The sequence below is a fragment of the Leptonotus elevatus genome, chromosome 8 (assembly GCF_054856555.1).
Source record: "Leptonotus elevatus isolate MCC_2025b chromosome 8, RoL_Lele_1.0, whole genome shotgun sequence".
Classification (NCBI taxonomy): domain Eukaryota; kingdom Metazoa; phylum Chordata; class Actinopteri; order Syngnathiformes; family Syngnathidae; genus Leptonotus; species Leptonotus elevatus.
Window position 1 is genome coordinate 23,039,348 of NC_141246.1, and position 23,352 is coordinate 23,062,699.

At 39.2% G+C, this 23,352-nt stretch overlaps 2 protein-coding genes across 20 annotated transcripts in view; both read left to right on the top strand.

Annotated features, from left to right (window-relative positions):
- The window catches only part of rims1b (regulating synaptic membrane exocytosis 1b), an 89,459-nt gene extending 77,876 nt beyond the window's left edge, over window positions 1-11,583 (top strand). For all 15 annotated transcript variants that reach the window (XM_086081841.1, XM_086081844.1, XM_086081842.1 and 12 more), the window contains 6 exons: window positions 3,631-3,848; window positions 4,971-5,115; window positions 7,342-7,451; window positions 7,670-7,771; window positions 8,870-9,009; window positions 9,122-11,583. In XM_086081841.1, the coding sequence (XP_085937967.1) occupies window positions 3,631-3,848; window positions 4,971-5,115; window positions 7,342-7,451; window positions 7,670-7,771; window positions 8,870-9,009; window positions 9,122-9,340 (934 nt within the window). In that variant the 3' untranslated portion in view covers window positions 9,341-11,583. The remainder of the gene's footprint in view (window positions 1-3,630; window positions 3,849-4,970; window positions 5,116-7,341; window positions 7,452-7,669; window positions 7,772-8,869; window positions 9,010-9,121) is intronic.
- A 3,271-nt stretch (window positions 11,584-14,854) lies between these two features.
- The window catches only part of LOC147170253 (potassium voltage-gated channel subfamily KQT member 5-like), a 97,096-nt gene continuing 88,598 nt past the window's right edge, over window positions 14,855-23,352 (top strand). For all 5 annotated transcript variants that reach the window (XM_086083258.1, XM_086083262.1, XM_086083259.1 and 2 more), the window contains exon 1: window positions 14,855-15,549. In XM_086083258.1, the coding sequence (XP_085939384.1) occupies window positions 15,206-15,549 (344 nt within the window). In that variant the 5' untranslated portion in view covers window positions 14,855-15,205. The remainder of the gene's footprint in view (window positions 15,550-23,352) is intronic.

The following is a 23,352-nucleotide window of genomic DNA, read 5'->3' on the forward strand; positions in this document are numbered from 1 at the left end:
ATGCTGCAATATCTTCTACATATTAGTCAGGTTTGCATCCAATTGTTTCAAATTTTTTAAGCGAATTTACTGAAAATACGCAAAACGGACATGCAACTTATGTCCGTTTCCATCTATTCTTCTTTTGCCAATATTGAGAGGGGATTCCACCGCTGGCGGTGGCGGTATACACCATAGAGATGTGATCCACCAGTAATTTAAAAGAAGAAGAACAGGAAGCGACTGCGCCGTGCGATGATGTTGTATGAGTTTGCTTTTGTAATTCTTGATAAACCGTAGCGTTTCTTTGCTATTTTTCATGTAAAATAGCGTTAATATTTGCTTCTTCTTTTTGGCCTTGCCGTTAACAAGCAGTGATTTCTCCAGAATCTCTGAACCTTTTGATGATATTATTGACCATAGATGATGAACATTGTCCTTAAACTGTTCGACTATTTTCCCACGCACTTTTTCACAAAGAGGAGATACTCGCCCCATCTATGCTTGTGAATGACTGAGCAATTCAGGAACGCACCTTTTATACCCACTCATGGCACCCTCCTGTTCCCAATTAACAGTAGCCTATTCACCTATGGGATGTTCCAAGGAGGTGTTTGATGAGCAGTCCTCATCTTTCACTGTTTTCTTATAAAGTTAATCAGTTTGAACATTAAATATCTTGTGCTTGTAGTGTATTCAATTAAATATAGGTTGAACCTGATTTGCAAAACAGTATTCTGTTTTTATTTAACACAATGTCCCAACTTTGGAATTGAGTGAGAATAAAATCAATACTTTTAAAACAAAAGAAGCAATAAAGAAAACATTCATACATCTCATCTCTCTCTCTCTCTCTCTCTCTCTCTGATCCCCCCCCCCCCCCACACACACACCACTCCCATTCCTCCCCATGGCTGAACAGCTGCTGTATGTTTGACAGGGATAACGGTCCTTAGCAGCGTGTGATATCGTGCAACTATTAGATAGCTAATGCACTGAGGTCAGAAAAGGAGGACAGAAAAGGCTTATTTTTTTAATTGTATGATGATTGAGCATATTTTACAATTCACTTCTGTAAACACAGGAAAATCTTTGCCATGCTTTTTCTCGGCTTGTAAGAGGGAAATTAATGTCTGGCTAGTATGTTTGTTTCTGATCATTATCAGATTTTATTCTCTCATACAAGTATTGCCAAGTCAGGCATTAGAGATTATCATGTAATCATATTTCAAGTAATGGCAATTAGAGTTTTGGACAGAGCTACAGTTACATTATATTATAATATATTGTAGAATGTTACTTCAGTGTATTGATTTCTTTAATAGAAATAAAACGTATTTATGTGGTGCTGACTTACTATACTGTAGTAATACAGGAAAATAAAATATAACTGCATTTATAGGATCCAAATCCCTTACACCACTGTATATTTTACAAATAATGACAACAATTAATCAACTACTAATAATAGTCAGCAGCATGGTTCCTTCTAATTACCATGAGGCCCGGAAATAGAAAAGACAAGCTCTCTCAAATCTTTGCATTTAGATACAATTTTCATAATTTCTGCGTATTTTTCCGCTATTTTCAATTAATTCACGAAATTTGTATGATGTGAGTTTTGTTTCTAAAATCAACTGGACATGTTCATCAGGTTTTTTACCTTCTATGGCCACAGTTTGGCATCTGTCACTTTTCATTGGACACAACCACATGATCAGCATTTTGTTCAGTGCAGTTTATGTTTTGTGTTACCGTATCTTGTTTTTGTATCTGTGTGTTTGTTCAGTGCACATCTCAGATCCCTCTTTGCATGCGTCCTGTGCTGTGACAATCGGGACCCCATCCATCCCCCACAGCAGGATCATCCCCTTCCATCTGCCCCCTCTGCTGCACAGCTTCCCTTAACCCCCATGCATAGTACAGTAGAAAGACCTCAAGCCAGTATTCCAATTCTTCCTGTAACTTATTTTATTACATCAGTCAGAGGTTCACACAGCGTAGATACTGATGGTGATGGGTGCAGCATGTCCAGGCTCTCCTCTAGCACACTGAGTCCATCTGAGGGCGTTGACCTGCAGTGGCTAATCCAAACACGTCGGCGGCAGCATCAAGCACTTAGTTGCTTCTGCCCATGTGTAGATGCTTGTTTGAAAATTAACTTAAACACACAATAAATATGTGACCCGCTCCGTCAAAAGGGTCCGCATGTTTGAAGGATTAATTTTGAGGGACTGACAATTATTGTATATATCTTTTAGACATAAATGTCTATTTTGAAATTTCTCCACAAATAGCCTCCTTGAGGTCTCTAGTTTCATTTCCCAGCAGCACAAAAGTTAAAATTGTAATAGAATTGTATGAAAACTAGCAATTATTAGACAGTATGCATTTATTAGGGAGTGTTTTTAGCCTAGCTTCTAGCTAGCGCCACGTCTTGGGCACCTATTTATTAAAAACAACCATAATTTTTTCGCCTCAAATGTTGAACCATCATAACATTTTCATTTTCTTTATGTGATCAAAAGCATTTGAGATAAAAACATCCATGCTAAGCTATCGATAAACTTACTTGTCACAGGCCACACCAAATGGCAAATAATCTTTAGATTCACACAAAATTATTAAATCAAATTTCCCAGTGTTATAATATGACCTTATTTAAACAAGATAATACCACATGGACCAAGAACTTTGGCTGATGCCTCAGAAGCTGAATTGTAAGATGAATGTAATCTTTAAAGTTGAGGCTGATTACATCTGTTGGGAGGTCAAACTTCCAAATGTTTTATAAAGGGTTCAAATCTCGGAAGATTGCCTTACTTGCGATTGGAATTGACTTTCTACTGATAGGTACTGGTTGCTATGAACATTTGAAAGATGCAAAGACCAAAACATTAAACCCATTTTTCTAAAAACTAGGGATTTCAACCTGTCAACATTACAATTTCTGTAACTTTAAGTGCAGAATTAGAATATTCTGTATGAATATCTCAATTTTTATTATTGTTTTTACCTTTTTTTTTTTTTTTACTTTGTTTTATTTGCATATCTAAAGTGACAGTTCCATTACTGTTGCAGTGGGCTGGGCCGGTCCCCTGACTGTACAGTAAATAAACATGCTTTAGATAGATATATTTTAAGTAGATATAACCTTCTAATTGGATCGGTGATTGGTTATTGTTTTTTTTGTGTTGTTTTGTTTTTTAACTCGCTGACTCCAAAATGCTGAACGTCTAAAGCAGGGATGGGAAAACTCCATCCTCAAGGGCCGTAGTCCTGCAGGTTTTGGATGTTTCCCTTCTCCAACACAGCTGATTCATGTGATCTGCTCATCAGCTAGCTTTGGCGAAGCCTGATAACGAGACATCTACAACCTGTAGGACTCTGGCCCTCGAGGACTGAGTTTGCCACCCCTGGTCTAAAGCTTATGTATGTATTGGCAATTGTACTTATTTGAGTTAAGGGTCAAAAAGGGAGCTAAAGCCTACGCCAACTGACTTCTATTACATCACGCCTGTCAATTTAAAATGTTAATGTCATCACGGAATGTCAGTCAAGTAACTTGTGCAGTGAAGGTACAGTAAAATACAGATGTCCAACCATTGAAGAACCGCATGATATGATTCACTCAGTGTCTTCTTTCTTCAGTCGGCAGATGAGAGCGTCGGCGGGACGCAGCATGCTCAAGAGCTCCAGTGTTAGTGGCGAGATCTACACCCAGGAGCGCACAGACGGCAGCCAATCTGACACAGCGCTAGGTACAGTGGGTGGAGGCAGCAAGAAGAGACGCTCAAGCCTCAGTGCCCGGGTGGTGGCCATCGTCGGAAACCGCCGCAGCCGGAGCACTTCCCAGATAAGTGGCCCTGGTGAGTTTCCAAGCAAACGTTCACAACATCAAAAAATGGCATTCTTCTTCTGTGAAGTCTTCCATGACTGTCAAATGATATCTAATGTATGCTGAGGATAACGTGACATATGCAATTCTTTGTGGTGGGATAAAAACGAAAAATAGAATTGACATGTTAGTTTTTAGGGTTTTGTGTTTCAGCTGTCCAAACGAATCAGTTTTGTTCTTTTCGTCCACCATTTTTTAATCAGACTATTTTATTGAGTGGACTCCACACCAACATCTGTGCTCAGTGCAGGTTTTCTGAGGTGCACATCAAAACAATGTTGCACAACAAAAATGCTTTGTCCTGAGGTATAGACTGTACTGGGGCACCACTAATTGCAAATGTCCTTTTATTCTGGAAAAGGTTCCTCCCCCCTGTCCCAGTGCATTTTATCCACACAAAAAAAAAACAAGAATGATGTGTTTTAGGAACATAAGGGAACATTGTAGACACAGCTAAGAGCCCCCCAAAGCTCAGTTCCCAGTCACACGTGATACTTGGCGTTCTGAATGCAACTCCCATTCACAGACTCACCAGGAAAGCAAGCACCACATTCCCTTTCTTTGGATCAGACATTAAAAGCTATTTGAGCACAGGCCTGGAGGGGTGTATCTAGCCTCCTGTCACTGAAGTGCAAGGGAGAGATAGGAAGCAGAGATATTAGGAGATGTAGCTCAATGCAAGGGGGGGAAAAAATCTTTTCTGTATGTGCTGGATGAGTGCAAAGGTAGGTAAGGAATTTCTCCAATTATATATATCAGTTTAGATTTTAGATTTGTTTTGTTTTTACATATTTTCTCTTTGTACCACTTGTGCCAATATAATGAGTCAGGTGAGATGCTGCATGCAAACAATTTTCTGTTTACTACTGACTACTGGAGGGAGAGCGTAAAACTCATATGGACACATGACTAATAACTTAACTGATTTTTTAGTCTGCTGTAATGGTTCGTTTCTACAAATTTACATTGGGGGATGGTGACTGGTCTGTTTTTTGCAACTACAAGATGGGGGGCTAGTGCATTATTACATGTTAAGTGGAATCTTCATGTTTGAAAATAATGGTCTAAATGACAATATAATTTTTCTTTTCAGAGGCAAAGGCTAAAAAGGAGAAAGGAGCACCCATCCAGAGGAGCACCGAGACGGGCATGGCAGTGGAGCTGACCAGGAACATGAGCCGGCAACCCAGCAGAGAGTCCAACAATGGCAGCATGAACAGCTACAACTCGGAGGGGAAGTCAGTAAAAGTTTTGTTTCTTCATCACTCCGGCGCATCAACACATCGCGTTACAATAAGGGGACCTTTATTAAGGCATTATAGTTTTTTTTTTGCATTGTTAAAACGGAATTCAGACTTAATAAACAGTCACAAACAAATCAGCAAAATCGTATGCAGCTTGCTCAACAGTTAGCCCACTATACTTTGTCCCTTTGTTACATCTAACTATATAGCAAAACAGGCACGGTAACTACAAACCCAATTCCCAAAAAGTTGGGACACTATACAAATTGTGAATAAAAACTGAATGCAATTATGTGGAAGTGCCAAATTTCAATATTTTGTTCAGAATAGAAAATAGATGTCAGGTCAGTTTAAACTGAGGAAAACTCATTAATATCATTTTAAGGGAAAAATATGTTGATTGAAAATTTCATGGTGCCAAAAAAGTTGGGACAGGTAGCAATAAGAGGCTGGAAAAGTCAATTGCACTTAGAAAAAAAAACAGCTGGAAGACCAGTTACCACTAATGAGGTCCATTCGCAACTTGATTGGAGATAAAAGAGCTTCTCAGAGTGGCAGTGTCTCTCAGAAGCGAAGATAGGAAGACAATCACCAATTCCTCTAATATTGCGCAGAAAGATAGAGGAGAAATATCAGAAAGGTGTTTACCAGCGAAAAATTGCAAAAAGGTTGAAGTAGTCATCATCTACAGTGCATAACATCATCCAAAGGTTCAGAGAATCTGGAACAATTACTGTGTGTAAGGGTCAAGGCTGAAAAATCATACTGGATGCCCGTGATCTTCGGTCCCTTAAACGGCACTGCACCGCAAACAGGAATGCTTACTGTAAGGGAAATCACAGAAAGGACTCAGCAATACTTCCAGAAAACATTGTGGGTGAACACAATCCATCGTGCCAGCCGCCGTTGCCAGATGAAACTCTACAGTACAAGGAAGAAGCCATTTCTAAAGCAGACCCAGAAGCGCAGGCGTTTCTCTGGGCCAGGGGTTATTTAAAATGGAGTGTGGCAAAGTGGAAACCTGTTTTGTGGTCAGACGAATCACGATTTGAAGTTCTTTGTGGAAAACTGGGGCGCTATATCATACTGACTAAAGAGGACAAGGACAACCCGAGTTGTTATCAGCACTCAGTTTATAAGCCTGCATCTGTGATCGTATGGGGTTGCATGAGTGCGTGTGGCATGGGTAGCTTGCACATCTGGAAAGGCATCGTCAATGCAGAAAGGTATATTCAGATTGGAGAACAACATGTGCTCCCATCCAGGCATCATCACTTTCAGAGAAGATCTTGCATTTGTCAACACGGTAATGCCAGACCACATGCAGCACCAATTACAACATCATGGCTGCGAGGGAAAAGGATCCGGGTATTGAAATGGTCAGCCTGCAGTCCACTTATTTCACTTATAGAGCACATTTGGCACATCATAAAGGGGAAGGTGCAGCAAAGAAAGCCCAAGACAGTTGAAGTTAGAGAGACGCGTCTTAGACAAGAATGGGACAGCATTCCTATTTCTAAACTTGAGAAACTTGTCTCCTCGATCCCCAGACGTTTGCAGACTGTTGTAAGAAGAAGGGGATGCCTCTCAGTGGTGAAATGGTCTTGTCCCAACTTTCTTCAGATTTGTTGACACCATGGAATTTAAAATCAACATAGTTTTCCCTTAAAATGATACATTTTCTCACTTGAAACTTTTGACCTGTTCTCTATGTTCTATTCTGAATAAAATATTAAAATTTGGCACTTCCACATTAATTGCATTCAGTTTTTATTCACAATTTGTAGTGTCCCAACTTTTTGGGAATTGGGTTTGTAATATGTGACTGTAAACGTATTGAATAGTGCGTTGCAATTGCTCATGAATGATTTGCAAAGAGTTTAAATATCAGTAATTAGCATAGAAAGACTAACCTTTTCGTCATTGGACATGTAATATGAGGGAGCGAAAAGCATTAATATTAAGTTGGGCAATACACAGACTAATTGAATTAAGATTTGAGGGTTTGATTTAGACACATTATTGCAGCTGTGATGTTTTTTTAAGTATTTCTTTAACTGTAATCAATGACTAACATCAAAATTATTCTGTTGAAGGCAGCAAAATGAGCTTTAATAGGGCTGACTTTTCAAGAAATGCGGTTAGAGAAATGCAACTACCTGTCCGTATCTTGACCAAATGAATGTGAGTTTTCTGTTTGTTTGTTTTTGCTTCTCTCAGTATCTTCTCTGGGGTCAATCTGGGAGCAAGCAGCCAGTTCAGCGACTTTCTAGATGGCCTCGGTCCAGCCCAGTTAGTGGGCAGGCAAACACTTGCTACACCCGCGATAGGTGAGAATGTGGACATGGTCACATCTTTTAGTTCAATTGAGGCCAGTTTGGACTGCATATACTGTAAATGACATTGATATAGAGTATGTTTGCATTTTGGTTGCCTCAAGATGTTTTACTTCTTTTTTTAAATATGTTTTTACACATGTATTAACTGTAATGTAAAGCAAACTTGCATGTATCTAATTATCGTACCACCGTCTACCTTTGTTTTGCAGGTGACATCCAGATAGGTATGATGGAGAAAAAGGGCCAGCTGGAGGTGGAAGTTATCAGAGCAAGAGGTCTTGTACAAAAGCCAGGATCGAAATCCCTCCCGGGTAAAGACTGCACCCTGCACTTCCCTTCCCCCCTGGAGATTTTTATCATTTAAATTATGAGATCAGTTTGGCGACATAAGTCAAAGCCTGGTGTCTGACATTGCTTTCTATTGGTGGCAACAATAGCTCGAAGGTCTTCACTTTGAACTAGAGAGTTAGTTCAAATCACAGAGAAATGCTGTAGCTTGTTGCATTTCTCCATAAAAAACATTTTTGATTTGCTGGTAACATTGTTTATAATTTCTAATGTTGGCTGCACGTCGTCCTAGTGGTTAACACATCTGCCTGACAGTTGTGAGGTTTGGTGTTCGAAGTACAGCTCAGTCCCTCTTGTGTAAAATTTTCCCTGAGAACCTGCATGGGTTTTCTCCGGGTATGACCGCTTCCGTCCACATGTTGCACTCCACCTTTCACCCAAAGTCAGCTGGGATAGATTTATACAATAGATACAGTATATATATAGTAGTTGTTGTGTCCCTTGTAAATTCATTTTTTTTCTTGTCTTTTATATTTATGGGCAGAAATGCCATTTCAACGTCCTTCAACGTTTTTCTCTAGCCGTTTACAGTGTTCCCACACTTTTCGCAGGTGTTACGTTCCACGCCCACCCGCTCACCCGATTTCCGCGACGTAGCGGTAGTTTTTTTTCCCCCCTAGAGCTGCATAAACACACGGCCTTGTTGAAGTTAATTCCCTTTAATTAAGTTCGGCAAGTGGCGAGAGGGAGACATGCATTGTGTACAAGTAAATAGGATCTGTTCTAAAAATAGCTCAACACTGATGGGACACTGACTTGCTAAGAAGAATTAAAAGAAGTAAAATATCAACTTAAAAAAAATACACATTTCTTAATTTACCAAATATTTTATATTTGTGTAATAGATTATGTTGAATGAAATAAAGAGCTGTTTATATTTACTCAAATATTACCAAAAAACGGATAAAAATAGCAGCATAAATAGAGACATTTTGGGGTACATACTATTGAAAATCGTGCAGGTAAAAATCTGCGATGGAGTGAATCCGTAATAAGTGAACCATGAAGTAGCGAGAAACCACTATACTTCCATTACATATTTTCTCTTGTTTCATCTTCAGCACCTTATGTCAAGGTCTACCTGCTGAATAATGGAGCGTACGTAGCCAAAAAGAAAACCAAGATTGCACGGAAAACACTTGACCCACTGTACCAGCAAGCATTGCTGTTCGAGGAAAGTCCACAGGGTAAAGTCTTACAGGTGAGTGGAAAATACAGTAAAGTATTTCATCCTCATGTTTATTTCTATGTCCCATGTTAAAAATATGTTTTAGCTGGGAGATCTAGGAAATTATTGTATGGCCTCCTTTCAGGTGATTGTCTGGGGGGACTACGGCCGCATGGACCATAAAAGCTTCATGGGAGTTGCACAAATCCTCCTGGAGGAGCTGGACTTATCAAGCACAGTAATTGGTTGGTACAAGTTGTTCCCGCCTTCTTCTCTGGTGGATCCGACTCTGGCTTCCCTCACGCGGCGAGCTTCTCAGTCGTCGCTCGACAGCTCCTCTGGACCGCCCGGGGTCCGATCCTAGTGGACCAACAGCGAGTAACTAACTCATGACATGCACTGTATGTAAGAAGGGGATAGAAAAGTGAAGCCGAAATGTAGAGCAACAACAATCAGAAAACACATGACAACAAGAAAGCTTTGTTGAGATCTGACAATCACTCCTATTGGGGTTCATTTCGTCTGTTCTGGGGAGCGCACCTTTTCAGTGTTCCATAACAAGTTTTTCTTTGTGTACGCCGAAGATTGGGCTGTCTACAGACAACAGGCAGTGGCTTTCAAAGTTGAGCTGATGAATAGTAAAAGTGTGACAAATGAAGCAGGTTGGCTTTGAGCTAGTTCAAGAAAAGCAATGAATTGTATGTAAGCGTTGGAATGTATGAATTGGAGACAGAGGTAACCTCCCGCCACACCTGCAGGTAGCGAGTGTACTGCAGGGGCCTCCTCTAGAACCCCATCAGACTGCCAGCACCTCTGCCCACGAGCGGGGTGCTTCCACTTGGGTAATTAGTCTGGAAGCACAGGGCCTTCTTCTGGTGCCTACATCCTGAAGCCGCATCACCGGTCCTACTCTCTGTCAAAAGGTCCTCTTTTCAAAATGTTTACCATGGCTCCTCCAAAGCCATACTGTCTTTGTGTGTTTGCTTTGTCGTCTACTTATTTTTCCTCTGTTACTCTTGCACAAAATGATTTTATAGTGTGTTAAATGCTCATGATATGTTGTCAGTCTGGTGTGTGCATGGAGAGAAAAAACACAAGTGATTAAAAAAAAGGATATGAAACTATTTATTGTCCGCAAGTCTTGTGCAGGTATGGGGGACTCGAGATTTTTAAAGATGACATTAAATTAAGTTGTACTTGTACAGGTGTGTATTAGGCCTTCCAGGAGGATGACCAACAAATAAACATTTGTGTTACCATTAAACATCACAGAAATACATCATTGCTCTAAAACCTGAAAAAAGGAAATCTTTCTTTACCAAAGGAGGAGTTAGATATCGGTCAAAATACCCTCACCCAAGCATGTTTAAATGTTATTGAACTTTTATTTGGTTATTTTGGAAATTAAATACAAGCACAAGAGCTTGATTTTTTTTATAACTAAAACTTTAACTTTTTAAAAAAGAAAATGTAGTTTTGAAAAAACTGGTTCATTTTTGTGTAGTTGTTAGAAAATAGAAAACAGAACTTGCTCACACTTTTTTAATGTGCAACGCTGTTCATGTGAAACTAACCAATCAGACTGATGTGTCAGGACAACAACATCAATGCTCATTCTCCATTTGGCCTACGGACCCCTCTCACCTTGTAAGGAGGAGGCCCTTATGGCCTGCTCTGAGCTGCATGCAGATTTATTTATTTTTTGTAAAGGAATCAGCTACATGAAAAAAGATACTGAACTAGATAAGTGTGTTTTTTCCCACTTACTGTAGGGCCACTTGTATGTTGCATGCAGTTGTACAATTTGCTCGTAATTGAATATTAAAGAGGTCAAACCAAGAAACGGAAGCCATTGCCATCACACCAATGCATTGGAATCAAAGTGCAGTCTATGCCATGTCCCTCAGTCAGGTGCTGAACGTCTCTCAAACCGAATCGGAAGATTACTTTGACGTTGTTCCTCATACCTTCTAACGGATGTACTGTAGTCCTGAGCAGACCTCACAACTCTTGCTGTTGCTCCACATCATTGTATACCTCCAAGGAGCTGGTGTATCAATAAACATGTACAGTGCAAATGAAAATCAGATCCACTTATATGGAAATATAACATGATGTTGTCATATAGGATATTATGAAGTATAAAAGCAAATGCAGAGCCATTGATACACTGTAAATATTCAACAGCCATTCACCCTGAGGCCAAGTCATTTAATGAGGATTTATCAATCCACTGTTGGGGACCATACAGTGGGACAACTCAAGGTAATAGACTTGGGTTCGCAAAGTGGTTAGCCATGGAAACGAACAAGTCTGTAAAAGATGTCTCAATGATCATTTGAAGTTTAAACCCAATGTATGAATCCCCCTCAAGTCCTGTCTCATTTTAAAAAGTTTTTCTTTCTTTCTCGTCGACAGTATTAAGAGGAAAACATCAATTGTTTACAACGTATATGTTCCACTGAAAGAAAATTTGAAAAAAAAGTCAGGCATTGATTGCAACATTTCTTGTTTGTATAACAGACGTGGCTCAAATGATGTGTATGTTTTATATTTCAAAAAGTTAATTTTTATTATTTACAAATAAAATGAATGTGTGGAAGAAAATGTCATATTTTCATTTCTATTTTAATGCATTCTTTTCTGCACTCTTGTGACTAGGATAAAGTCGACTGGGCAATTTTGTGACAGATGACGTAAGCTAGCAATGCGTGGAGTGAAATACGCATTCAATATGTTCCTTACACACCACAATACCCATGATTGTTATGGGCTATTGCAACATTAACTTTTCTTCATGTTTACATTTTAAAACGTGTGTAATAAATCGCCAGTAGTCAATTGAGAATTTAGCTGCTCTGAAATGCTAATAATATATTGTTTCCCTGCATTACCAGTTTGCCAGTACCCTCCCACTTAATATCTTTAGAGGGGACATATTGTATTGTGATGTGCCTGTAAGCGAGAAGTTTCATTCAAACAATGGGGGTTGGGTAGATACATGAGGTCTGTGGACATATTTAAGTCACCACAGCAGTTATCACCAACTCACTATTTAATAAGGGTACCTGCTCACATTGTTGCCACACTGGCCAACTGAGAGGAGTGACATCGCACGGATCACTGCGATTACACATTGTCCTCTTCTGCATCAAGATATCTCCATCGCCATAATTGAAATTGTCTGTGTTAATGCCCACAGCAGCGCAGAAGCACCTCTTTTAAAGGGAGTCTCAGGGGTCTCCAAGAACACCAAGAAAATCTCTAGTTCAAGTCAAGTCATCTTTATTTATATAGCGCTTTCAATCAACCACAGCTGTCACAAAGTGCTCTAATAAGAGGGTTAGAAAAGACACTAGACGAGAAAGGTCAATCTTGGAAAAAAGATCATTACTCTCAACGAGTTTCTTACCTGGTTTAAATAAAGGAAATGATGTGACATACCTGTAGCATCTAAACTGTCATCACTGAGTAAATAACTTCTCATTTTGCTGCATGACCAAGCTCTGGCCACGGTCGTCATGGTAACAAAATCCAGACCCAGCATTTGCAAGAGACAGAACTATCTCCCCAAAATGGAATGATTTGAGCTAATGTGTGCTAAACATGTATTCATTTTTTATCTTGTGTGTATTTGTAAGAATGTCAGAGATTGTTGAAAAACTTTATTTAACTTCACACCTCTATTTCTTTATTCTCGTCAGTTCGTCTCAATTTACGTAGCAGACACATAATGGCATTTTTTTTTTGACTGCTGAAAATGTTTTTCCTTTCATTTATGTCCCTTTTACTTTGATTGAAGGTATTCGTACTGTAATTTACGGTGTTTGCATTATAATTTATTATCTAGATTTATTAATATAGTAGTGTAGAATTTGTTGATAAAATCTTGACAGCTATCTACTGCAAGACTGAGATACCATTATTTTCATGCCTCAATTGCTGCAACACTTCGTCTTAGTAAAGAGGAAGTTGAACTTACATGACCTCCTGTGACATCACATGATACCAGTGGAGCAAAATTCTTGGAAGATTCATGTTTTGTATCCTATGGTTAATGTGAATTTATGAAATAAAAACTGTTGATTATATGAAAAAAGAAAAACAACTGTTCATTCTAGTGCTGTCAAAGTTAAAGCTTGAAAGCTTCTTAATGATTTAACTCAGTTAAATTTTAGGTTGGAACGCAGTTGACTAGTTAGCAAAATTTATTATCCATCCATTTTCTTAACCGCTTGTCCTCACAAGAATCGCGGGGGGCGCTGGAGCCTATAACATTTATTTTTATTATTATTATTACAGAGTCTGCAAAAGATATATATGTGTGTGTATTTATATAAATATATATATATATATTTTTTTATTATTATTATTTTTTTAAAGATATATACTTTCAACTATTGGCAGCATATTTTGGAAGACAATAAGGTACTTTCAGCAAAATCAACAGAATTGACCAAATGGCACACATGTATTCATATAAAATATTTTTTTTCAAAACATATTGTACTCTGTATACCGCACCGTTGTGGACAAAGTTTCAAAAGTCTATCTTGCATAAACTTAAGGATGCCTATGTGGAAGGCACTAACACGAAAAAAAATGGCACTGAAATGAAGTGAGTTTTCAATTTGACACTACAGTAATTAAGTGTCCCTCGTAACAATTGCAGTACAGTTACTGTATGATCCTTTTGTTGAGTGTTGAGTGATGCAGCCACCAAGAGATGGCGCCGTTTTGTTATATGTAGGACTCACACGTGGTTGTTTTTACTGTACAGAACATGCTCTCAAGCCTGCACAGTGCATAACGTAAAATGAGGGTAAAAAAACAAAACAAATACTGTCAAATGTAAGTAAGCCCATAAGGCTCTTTAATGACACATATCGTTCACATAGATGCTCCCACGCGTAATTTCCTATCACTGACTATTGAGATAGTGTAAAGTGTAAAACGAGTGTGCGCCCCTGAGAAGGGAAGTGCAGTTATAGAGTTGCGGGTGGTGGAAACGTCTCATGAGTCAGGTCAAAAGGAAGTAACTTTCACTAACGGCTAAAACGCTGAACCCATTTCATGGAAACGGCTCATTCGATTCGATGTTTTTCGTCTCTTAATTGTGTGTTTATGATCCATGGCTGCCTAATTTAATTAGGGCAATAAGCGTAAATTTGCTTGTTTTTCAGTCTGCCCTACAGACACACTGTTTTAGTGTGCATTTGTTATTTTTAAAACAATTCAACCCCAGGCTTTTAGATTATAATATACAGAATAGTGCTGCAAAGACGCAAACATTTAAGTAAATGGGTAAAAACAATAAAGCCTACACACAAAAAGAAGATGCACTTATGCTCGGTAAACACAACGGGCACAGGGCACTCAAGCTATATCACATTGTAAATGCCATTTTAGTTTTCCAGTTCCGATTGGCCAAAAGTAGGCATATAGTAAAGAAACGTTCATCTTTATGGATACATAATGTTGGGTTTGGAAACATATGGTAACAGAAGGGTTAACAAAAAAAATCATTTAATAAACAATATCTGGAATGAAAGAAGGAAGTAGATTATGAGACATTTTGACTGAAAAGCAATTTGAACGCAAATTCAACTTAAATACGTTCCATTATCCATGATGGTTTCTGCAGATGTTGAGTCTTCCTCGGTGGTTACTTTTCCAGGCAAACAAGTGGAAAATTCATCAAGACCTCTGATACCTGATAGGCTTAGTATGGAAAAAAAAGAAACACGTCGTATAATCTGGCGCTTTTGAGGGGAAAATTACACGAGAAGCACGTTTGACCCCCCCACCCCCGTCAGCAAGCACGCAGTGGCTCATACACGCATTTAAACTTAAACCTTTTTTCGGCTGATATAATAACGTGCTGCGCGTTAATTCTGGTATGGGTGCGCAGCTTCCAGTCAACGGGAGCACAGAAGCCCATTGTTTAGAGTTAATGCATACGCACTGTGAGTGTGCGAGTTGCTTTTTTATCACTTGGGTCAGGCTCGACAGTTGCGCGTCAGTGTCGGCGCACGCTGCTGCGATGAGGTTGGAGTTCGACTAGCTGGAGGAAAGAGAGGAGAGGAGGGCGATCAAAGCGTGACGGCAAACAAGGGCTTCGCGCCCATGCAGTCGACTGTTGCACTCCCTCCCAGCTGTGCGTCGGACGCGCAGTCTCGATTGAGCCAACGACACCTTCGCGCATTTTCAAGTCGGCTTCGGTGATGCCATGCCACGGAAACACAGCGGGGATGAAGGCGCCACCGGGCTCTGGATGAGGACTTCGCCAGGCCACCACCGCGCCGAAGGCTACGGCATGAAAGATGTCGAATCCGGACGGAAGATGATGAACAGCGCGGGAGACGGCTTGCTGTCGCCCTCCAACGCAGTCGGCGCCGCCGGTTCCGACAGCCTGCGAGGGAAGCAAGGAGCCCGGCTCAGCTTGCTTGGCAAACCGCTCATATACAGCGCGCAAAGCGGCCGCAGGAATGTGCGCTACCGGCGGCTCCAAAACTACCTGTACAATGTGCTGGAAAGACCGAGAGCCTGGGCCTTCATCTACCATGCCTTTGTGTAAGTTTCTCTTCTTTTGTCCGCACCTGTTGATGCTGCTGCTATGGCTACTGCATGCATGGGCATTGGGCACCAACGCGCCCTCCAATGCAGAACGACTGCAACTAAATTCTCACCCTGCGTTCGTTGCAGGAGCTATCCGCTAAATACATTCTTTAAAAAAATGGCAAACGTTTTTAAGCGAAGTGGTGAAGTGTTGTCATGCATGAGTTAGGCCTATAAGAAGCGTCACTGTTCGAGTGTCTTAATTGTTGACTTATCATTTGATCTGAATGAACGAAACTGATGGTATAGGAGCAACGTGACTGTTTAAGAGGAAGGAAGTTGACACATGTGCGGCGGCTGAGACAGCATTGCGCGCGCGCGCACGTGCGGGGAGATTGAGTCTGGGTCTATGCAAAAAAACGTGCGCGGCGGAAAAGACTGGGGGCAAGGGTGCTTGATTACGTGCATACACAGTCTTTGCTCATTATTTTGCTGTATCGTTGCCTGTTATTGTCCGAATTCAAAATGCTCACAAGCAAGTTTTCAACGTCCAACTTTATGAAAATAGCTAGGGTGTTTAAGACAATATGGAGGTGCAATGGTGAGAAATAGCGACCTGCAGGCTACTTGTACTGTATGCTTTACTGATTCTTCAAGTAGCCTACTTATTTTGTGACCACTTTTTGCTTTTACTTCCAACATTTGGAAAATAATTCTATACTTTCACTACTTTTTAAAAATAAGCTTGTTACTTTTTCTAAACAGATGATGACGCAATGTAAAAAGGTGTAAATAGAGAGCAGTAAAATCCTCTGTGGTTGAGATCTTGATTGATTGATTGAGAGCTTGGGTCTTACAAGGAGGGGGAAAACATGCCAGTGACAGAAAGAATTAATGGCAATGATGCAACTGCAACAGATTTGGAGAAGCAAGATATTCCCCATCGAGACTTAAAATAATTTTTTTGATCATGTTTGCTCCAAGAATGATTTGTGTTGAATGCTTTGCGACTTATGTCAGCCCATCACCAGCTTCTAAGTACAAAAAATTATCTGGCTGTTGAAACACATTCATAAATTCAGGTGGTGTTTTTGGTTTTGTTTTGTAATTGTTATCATGGCAAATTTTGCAAAGCTATGGGGACAGGTTTTGATAGCATGAAAGTTGAGCCAGCACTAGGTCGTTCTCAAAAACGTCTATAGGGAAACTATTTTGTGAGCAGTTTTGTTGTTGTAACAGTCATAAATAAAATTATACATATATTGACAATAAACATTTTATTATACTATAACTATCAGTCTGTGCTTTAAAGCACAGGAGTTGAATCAGTAGTTATATTTTTAGCAATCGTTTTTTTTGTTGCACAATTATCTGTATTTCTACTTAAAGTCCCTGTAAATAATTAATCAATCTTGTAAATTTGACACACCACAGAGAATAGCAAAATATAAATGATTGAAATATAAATGATTGAGAATCCCCCCCCCCCCCCCCCCCCCGCACTAAATATACACACTGAGGCTTCAAAATCATGAAGCATTTCTTCTTGCTTTGTCTGCCCATTGTGTGCACTGAAACGGATGTCAATCAAATCTCACACATTTTTCTTATGCATGCACATCCCTACATGTAGTGAAATGTATCATTTTAAAGCCTCTGGTTGCTGGAAGTTGTCCCATTTGGATGTCGTGGGGCTTACAACAGTCAATCAAAATGAACGTTATCTTTAATTCACACACAAAAACCTGGGCTTCGGTTCACGCAGTGTTTGGCTGTGCTGTGGCGCATATGCATGAAGATCTGGACTAAGGAACTTTTCAACCTTAATAAAATATTTTCATATCTCTTCTGATGAAACGTAGACTTAAAACTAGTTGAATGGTACCTTTGCCATGAGCTGAGGTCTGTACAATTGTTACTGGCACAAAACAACTTTGAGGAGGATGGTAGGTATGGAGGATCAAAACTGCCAAAATTAAAAATACATAAATGACTAAATAAATAAATAAATAAATGACTATTTAATTTTTGAATTATGTTTTTTATATCCGTTTAAATTTTCAATTTTAGTCATTTATTTATTTTCAATTTTAACCATTTATTTAGTCATTTATTAATTTTTAATTTTGGCAGTTTTGGTCCATACTAACAGGACAAAATGTTATTCAAATGAGGGGGCGGTCCTAAGTTTGTCTTGGGTTGGACTCCGCCGTTGCAAACTGCCTTTCATAGGTCGAGTGAGCGTCGGCGAAGAAGAAAGTCTTGCCGGCTTGCATGGAGAGCTCCAGCAATGGACGAATATCTTGTCCACTGTCACCGCAACTTGCGACTTGAGTTGCTCAACAACAAATGGAGGTGACAGTAGACCAGAGCTCTCCAATGCAAGCCGGCGAGACTTCCTTGTTAGCTGAGCCGCTCACTTGACCAATGAAAGGTAGTTTGCAATGGTAAAGTCCAACCCAAGACACGCTTAGGACCGCCCCCTCATTTAAACAACATTTCAATCAAAACTGCCAAAATTAAAAATAAATACTTGAAAAAAAAATGAAAAAAATGTCTTAATAAATAAATGACTAAATGAATAAATAAATGACTAAAAGTGAAAATAAAAATAAAAAATACAATTCAAAAATTAGATACAAATGTATTTATATATATAATATTTATATAAATATTATTTAAATTTTATTTCCATTTATATATATATTTTTTTTTATTTAATTTTGAATTATATTTTTTTTAGATCCGTTTTTATTTTCTCTTTTAGTCATTTATTTAGTCATTTATTTATTTTGAATTTTGGCAGTTTTGGTCCTCCATAGGTAGGAACACTGTCACACAAAAAAACTACAAATGTGCTGACTGCTTTATGGCATACGTCACTTCCCCCTTTCCCCATTCGTTACAAAGACGGAAGTCAATTTGAACGTCAACGCATAATTACTGCTTTCCTGGCAGAAGCTGCAAAACAACTGAAAAGTTTTGTCTAAGGAGACAAAAAAGAAAAAAGAAAAAGGTAAGATTAGGACAGTCAAGAATCAACATTGGCCCGACTTTCACTCACTGGCGCGAGCTAAAAAACGATGCAATTAGGTTGTCCTCGTGGGAAATTTGGTTTTCCTTCAGGCATAACATTACCGCTTTTGCCCATATGGCGCCGCTATAATCAATGTGAACTGAAAGTTCCTTAGTGTTGCTTTAAACACGGTGTTGGTACTTTTGCAAATGCACCAAAGCTGGCGTATAAAAAAAAAAGAAAGTTTTTCACCGTTGTGGGCGTGAACACAGCAGACTCCTTTTGCCACCGTCGTCCATACGTCAGTGTGCATCGTCATAGACTCGTGATCAATATTAATACGGAATGCATTTGATAAAGCAAACACCGACCGACCCAGGCATTGTTTGAATTATACCAGAATTACAAGCGCAAAAGTGGACATTTTAGCTAGGTTCACATTGCAGACAAATAGACCCAAATCAGATTTTTTTGCCCAAATTGGACCTGCATCAGATTTTTTATTTATTTATTTATTTATTTTTATGAATCTGACTTGGGTCACTTTCATATGTGGTCCTAGATCAGACACATAACCGAATTTTTGCAATGCAACATCAGTCTGAACGGGCAGGTTGCATGTATCTGACCTATACGGCATCAAAAGCCCATTCTGCGCACGCCGTGTGCGACGGAGAGTAATCAAGACACTACTGACAATTGTCTGTAAAAACTCCAACGTTTTTTTGAGTAACAGAGTTGACTTCATATTTGACTTGAATTGAATCCCACTTGAAACATGCAGCATAAAGTGGACATTTGTGGTCATACTTATACAGCTACGCAGATGGTTCATTTATTAAGCCTGGCAATGTAATGTAATGTAATCTGAACGATTACACACGCACACGCACCCACTCACGCACGCACTCACACAAGTTTGTTTTACTATCTTTGTGGGGCCATCTCATTGACAATGCATTTCCTAGCCCCTTCCCCTAACCCCATTCATCAAAAATGATTGCCTACCCCTATTCCTTACCCTAACCCATAGGTGTCAAACTCCGGTCTTCAAGGGCTGCAGTCCTGCAGGTTTTGGAGGTTTCCCTCTTCCAACACAAGCTGATTCTAATCAGCAGGATCTTTATCAGGCTTATGCAGAGCTTGCTGATGAGCTGATCATTTATCAGCTGTGTTGGAGAACTGAAAAATCCAAAACCTGCAGGATTGCGGCCCTCCAGGACCGGAGTTTGACACCTATGCCCTAACCTCAACCATAACCCAATTCAGACCTAAACTCTAAAACTAAGTCTTGACCATCAAAAAGAGGTCTAAACTTGTGGGGCCCAGTAAAATGGCCCCACATGGACGGGTGGGCCCCACAACTCTGTGAAATCCCAGAATGTTGGCCCCATTATGTAACAAAAACAAGACCATGCACACACACACGCATGCACGCGCACACACACAAACTGAGCGAAGGTTAAAATTTCTATACAGTGTAAGTCCATGCGCACATTTAGCTTTGTCGGAAACTGCAACCTGATTTATTTTCTGTTCCATTTTCCTGCACTGGTATTTACCTCCGAAATGAATATATGAATTCCTTATGTGTGACAGCAGCAGAACTGAGCCTCTCTTTGTGCAGAGCTGAGTTGTGACTTGGGACCCAGCCTGCCCGCAATCCCGCTCATACAGTCGCACTTTTACACACGCACAGTAGTGCCATTCATCACACCTCTGGATTAACAAACTCTTATCCTTGCAAGTATGTTAAGGGGCGGAAAATAGTGAAGGGAAAAACAAATACTGTGTTCCTTCACCTTAAAGGGCTGACAGGCTGAACAATCATCTCATTTATTATACTTTTAATCCCCCAAATGGAAATTCAATGTGTGTTTATTTAGCTGTTTTTACATTTAGGTATTAAAAAAAAAGCCCTATGCAGCATAAATTGAGCTCTGTTTGATCAATAACCTGATTGAATTTTTGGTAGGAAGTCTTCAGCAGTGATGAGAGTGAAGCCAAATTCAGCAGACTTCAAAGTAGTGCGATTCTATCTTTTACCCGTTTTTGTTGCCGTTTTCTCATTTAACACAGTTTTTTTACATTTGTATGACAAGTAAGAATGTTTAAAAAAAAAAATGAGTTAGGTGCATTTGTGCATGGTTGTGCTGCTCCCTCCCAATGGACTGCGATAAAATAAAGCATTTTTCAGCCTTTCCGATTTGAACTGTACTGATGGTTGCAAGGATGAACACTGAAAATGGCACAGAACGTGAACCAGCAGCAGACTGGTCACTGGTAATTTTAGGAGTTTCCTGAACGACCAGTCCATTTTTCATCCATCCTGTTGTAGTGAGTGCGTTGAAAGTTATTATTATTTATTTTTTATTTTATTTATTTTTTACTTTGTATCTGGCTTTTTGGACTTAATTTAGTATTTCTGATTCCATGTAACTGGTTAGGCCTTTTCTTGTTTTGCTTCTGTTTTTGAGTACATCCTGCCTTTTCTCCCTGTTTCACTGCATTTGAGTCTTCAATCTTTCCACACCCTGAAAAATCTGGTGTACTGCTCAAAAGCAATACAAGCTTGATGTTAACAAAAATGAAATGCAAATGATCCACCACAAATGGATTCAAATTTAAAGACTGCAGGTAGCATTAGTTGCCAGCCCCATACACTCAAGCAGGTCGAGCAGAGCAGATTTGATTTTGTCCATGTGTGCACTTTATTTGATAACATGAAGCTCGTCCCCCCAAAAATAATAAACAGAAGCAATTTGGTGAGGTAAAGAGAAGCTATTAATTAGAAGAGAATTTAATAGGTCCCGGGATTGTGAAAATCTGATAATATTGCAAATTGGTGAACAAAAATTTCAGCACCATGGAACGTATTTCACACCCGCGAGGAACATTTCTGCAAGCACAAACAGTTATCGTAATGGTGATGTGTGTTGCATTTTAAATCATCTGTTTTTATTTGACCTATGGGGTCGTGAAATCCACTAAGTGACTCACCAGTGTGTGCGGCGATGCGCAAGCATGGTTGCTAGGCAAGCTGATCAACACTCATTCGCTTTGTGTTGAGGCACGGTTGCAGCAGCTCCAAATATGCATTCAGAGTAGATTATTCTGATTCAATTACTTGTAATGGATTAATTAAATACAGAATGAAAAAAAAACATATGATGGCAATTAATATAACTTCCAGATTCACTATTAAAATCACATTCAAAGTGTGACATACGTAATTTCCAAAATGCTTTGGAAAATAGAAACACTAGGTTACGCATGGTGGGTGTGTCAGAACTGAATGTGAGAATCACCGTACCTTGAAAGTGGGCAAGCCAGGCACGTAAAAAATTTTTTTAATCGCGAACAGGAGAATATATATTTATGTATATATGTATATATATATATATATTTAATCGCGAACAGCAGAATATATATATATATATATATATATATATATATATATATATATATATATATATATATATATATATATATATATATATATATATATAAATATAAATATAATATACTAGTGGACTTGAGATTACATCAAAGCCAGAGTTGCCACAGTTACCTTGAACAAGTAAGTTACTTTTTGGAACATTTGATTTTAAAAGTAACTAAATAATAATAATAATAATAATAATAATAATAATAATTATTATTATTTTTATTTAAGGCATGCTCATTTGCTGTGCAGGTGAGTCTCCTGCAACACAAAATGAGGGTGCAGAGTTACCATGGCAACCGATGCTGCCTTCCTTAACTTACTCAACACAGGAGACTGTGTCTTTATTGTTTTTGTTATCAAAAAAAAACAACTAATGTCCATGCATAGCCATGTCTACACCTTTTTAAGGGTGGGTGATATGGCCTAAAAATTATATCACAATATTTTAAAGAAATTTGCGGTGACAATATTTTTGACAATATTGGTAATAATTACTGAACAAAAGATTTCTGATTGGTGCTTTGGAATAATATAACTTTTATTGCAGCACATTATTTAAGCCACCTTTTTTTTTTACCACAATTGAAATGCAAACAAAGTGCAAATATAGCAACCATAATGGAATGAAATGGAAATAAAAACAGGCCAGGTAGTATTTACCCTGCAAGGTCTAATTGTAACATAACTGCTTAAAGCACATAAAGCTCATTTACTTAGCAAATACAAAGAAAACACAAACCTTCAGAAGTCAGTGGCAAATTGAATGAGTCAAGAAAGTCCATCTATTTCTCCTGTGTGGTTGATCCTCGTGTTGTAGAGAAAAAGAAAAAAAAAGAGATACGGTAGCAGCCAGTCTGTGGCGTCATGCTCTGTACATCGCAGGCAAGTGTATTGTTGAAAAATGTTTTCCCAATGCGATTGTTTAGGCAGTGGTTATTTTGCCGTAACCTTTGCCGTAACCGGCAACCCTCCTGTGAGCGTTATTTGGCCGTGAATGTTTATGATTGGTCAATAAGAGGAGCGAGAAAATGCCGTGATTGCTTGTAGACATTACTAGCGGGTATGAATAACGCAAATGGGCATTTTTACGCCGCTGCGCAACAGCACGCCGTCTCGTCGAGAGCACGTTAGCTTAGCGGCCGGTTAGCATAACAAAGTCACGTCAACTAAGAGGAGAGTTACTGGTCACGGGATTTTTTATTTTGGCCAAACAATACGCGACCGCTTCAGTATTATCCAACCACCGTCTGTTTTTTTTTTCACAAGGAGCGTGTCTAATCAAGAGTGCTCCAGTAATTAACTTTTGTTCACGCCAAACAACATGAGCTTTTTCCATGTTCTCCACACGTGTCTT